Consider the following 3,077-nt stretch of genomic DNA (forward strand, 5'->3'; position numbering starts at 1 on the left):
CTTGTGTGGAGGTGTCCCCGTGCATATTCATCGTCCTAGGGCTGTGCTACGGTGTCGTACTAGTGGCCATCATCTGTTCCCTCATATCAGTGTATATAAAGCAAGCACAGCCTGTGTGGGTGATCAGTCTAATTTCTGTAGCTCTTGCCTGGCTGGCCTTCGGGGTTGCTTTCAAGTTCGTGTTCTCTGTAAGAGACACAAGGCGTCGCCGACTCGACATTGGGGTGGAGGAGAAGAATACCCAATACGGCTATCAACGAGATTCAACCAGCAGCAGTGCTGATCGCCGCCTTTCATGACACAGTCTTGACTCTCTGAGTGTACCATGGTTCTGTAAGACATGCTGTACCCTTTTGCGTTTTTTCCTGTGATACCCCTGTACTCAGTAAGTCGGGTCGCTCTGATCTGGAGACCTTGGCGCCTCCATTTTCTGGGTGGTCATTGGATCGATCGTGTCGCATATTATGGAGTTGTCCCCTCCCCCCCGAGTGGTGGGATGTTTGCCTCGGGAGTATTTGAGCTGCATGGGCGATCACTTGTTTCTGTGGGGGGGCGTTCTTGGAATACAACATAGGTGAGTAGTACTGCGTACGCGGAACGCATCTTAGTTTATAGCGGTACCTGAAAGTGTTGGGTTTAGAGATCCAACTCGTTTGTATGGTTGAATGTGATAGTGATAGTCTTATTTCGATTAACCTCTAACTCCAACCTCTCATGGACCGACTTCATGTCTCCTTCACTACGGCCGTCGTACTCTTACTCCTGTGGATCAGCGTGATTCTCACCCTCGTTATAGTGGCATTGGTAGGCGCCTTTGCATACCATCTCAGCGGAGTCGCTGTGGGAAGCATCATCACGGTTTGCGGCCTTATCGCATTGCTGGGTTCCCTCGCCCGTGGGTGGACAGTTGTCGATCGGGAGAACTTCGAGCTTTCCGAGTACAATGGCAAAAACTACGACACCGTTAAGGCCCCTCCTGTTAGTGCTACTGAGAGCATCGTTACTACTGTGTAGATCTGGGAAACACACCTTAGTGGATTTCCTATCACGAATGAAGGAATACGTAGAAGCTAGCGCGTTGTTAACAGCAGTATTTTCGCCTTCGCGGAAAATGGTCAGGTCTACCATCACTATCGCCGCCTTTGTCACGCGGCGCTTTTCTCTGTATCCTCCAATTCAGCACAACTTATTCTCGTACGGCTCGCTGATGATGTGATCAAGGACTGTAGGCACCACCGTGTTGGTCGTGTGCTACCTCTTTACGAGATGTCTCTCCGCTGCCCTTTTTCGTAGTATATGTCATCACTGTGCGAATTGTTGTAGTTGAGATCGGACGCCTGTCGTGGTTTATGCTGAGACATCTTGTCTATTGTCTTTAGCATCTCACCCTGCTACTAGAAGCATCTATTTAATCGTCATTCTAAGAGGGATCACCATGGACCAGTACGTGTCCTGCTGCTAAAGGGGTCTGTTGTACCTCTTAGCATTCTCGATAGGAGTCGTAGCTTCGACGGTAACATTTCGAGTCGTTGAGTTGTTTGCAGTTCATCTGTTGGGAGGAGGCCTCAGCCATCAGAGATTATGTCCTATCATGGTGTAGCTACGTCGTCCTCAGCGACGACGGCAACGACCACTGAAACCAGTAATTCTACGACGATTACTCTGTCCATACCAGATAACAATGAGGATGAACAACATAATGTCCATTGGGCTGAAGGTGAGGCGTTTTGCATGTGTAGCGGAGTTCTGTCCTTCTAGGAAGGGTTCAGTGTAGTGAGATTCGCCGTTGTGTAGGTACTGTAGACAACGAGCACTTGAACCGGCGGAAGACTAAGAAATGCTGCATTTATCGCAAACCACGGGCATTTGGCGAATCCTCATCATCGTCATCATCATCATCTTCGTCCTCTTCTGATGAGGGAGAGGGTAGTGGTGATGATGATGCTAGTAAGAAGAAAGAATGCGGCCAGCATAGACGCCACCATAAATCCAGCAAGCGGAGCGCTAAGGTAGGCTGGGTACTGCCCCTCATTGGGTCGGTTGTCCGATTTTGGGGTGCCTTTAGGGTAAACCGCCATCAAAGAACCAGCGTATTGGTGATAAGCCTTCCGATGCGACCGGAGCCTCCAACGATTCTGAGGTCGACTAGTCTCTCAGGGGTGCTCATACTCCTGTATTATAGTCTGTTACCATCTCATCATCATCTTAAAGTAGCGAAGCTGCAGATATGTTGCGCTTGAGGATATGCACGACCGTTCACCCCACATATTGCCGCAGGGCTGGCGTCAATAGTCCACAGAATTGTAGGTGTGCCCCTCAGTGAGCATCCGGGCGTGCGCTTTTTGCATTGCTGTGAATATCGTTATGGCGAGAATCGGCCCTAAGAGGTACTCGATGATTACCCGTGATGATTGTGCGTGAGTCGGGGTTCGCGTTGTAAGCGTTGAAACTGTATTCAGCAGGGTCCGGCCACAGGACGGGGTTCTTTTCACATTCCTTCCCTTATGGCCTCTGTGAGCTCCAGTGAAACCTACGATGGTCGTTCGACATCTCACTCATCTCAGCCACCTCTAGACGGCGACATTCGTCTTCTTCCTCACAAGAGGACACGGCACGAACACTTCAATGTGGTCCCCTCAGTCCTGCCGCCTTCTCGCTCTCGAGACCATCATCAGCCCTCTACTAAGCGACCTGGCAGCGCCTATACACATTCCGGAATGCACTCGGGGGGCATTGAAGATGTGACTATGATGGTTCAAGGGCTGGTCCCCAACCACCTGGGGCCTCTCTCGAAGATCAGCTGCGATCGACTTATCCGTATGGCGGAGGACAGGCTTAAACCGAGGCCGCCCTTTGCGTTACCATCCCAGGCATCAGAGTTGTGTAAGGAAGGCGCCCTAGGGGCTGCTGTCTTGTCATCTTCTGCCGAGGGCCCTCGTAAGCGTGTCCCGTGGGAACCCAGGGAGGTCAATATGCTGCGCCATGAGTTGCCAGAGTGAAGGATGGACCTTGAAGCCCGGCGCTTGCTTGGTGGGGGCTCGGCGTCCAGCAGTGGTCGGCAAATGGGTATGTCTGAG

General features: G+C 51.3%; 2 protein-coding genes across 2 annotated transcripts; both read left to right on the forward strand.

Annotated features, from left to right (window-relative positions):
- The first annotated feature begins 678 nt into the window (after nucleotides 1-678).
- On the forward strand, nucleotides 679-1,360 carry Pmar_PMAR022880 (hypothetical protein). The gene has a single exon (XM_002765696.1). It carries the CDS (start codon nucleotides 715-717, stop codon nucleotides 1,012-1,014), a length of 300 nt encoding a protein of 99 aa, XP_002765742.1. The 5' UTR covers nucleotides 679-714; the 3' UTR covers nucleotides 1,015-1,360.
- A 221-nt stretch (nucleotides 1,361-1,581) lies between these two features.
- Pmar_PMAR022881 (Protein phosphatase 1 regulatory subunit, putative) lies at nucleotides 1,582-2,149 on the forward strand (the record flags this gene model as incomplete). The annotated part of the gene is made up of 3 exons (XM_002765697.1): nucleotides 1,582-1,717; nucleotides 1,795-2,009; nucleotides 2,066-2,149. The coding sequence occupies 3 exons, from the start codon at nucleotides 1,582-1,584 to the stop codon at nucleotides 2,147-2,149; spliced, it is 435 nt and encodes a 144-aa protein (XP_002765743.1).
- Between the last annotated feature and the right edge of the window lie 928 nt (nucleotides 2,150-3,077).

The sequence above is a fragment of the Perkinsus marinus genome (genome assembly GCF_000006405.1).
Source record: "Perkinsus marinus ATCC 50983 genomic scaffold scf_1104296975090, whole genome shotgun sequence".
In the NCBI taxonomy this organism is placed as follows: domain Eukaryota; phylum Perkinsozoa; order Perkinsida; family Perkinsidae; genus Perkinsus; species Perkinsus marinus.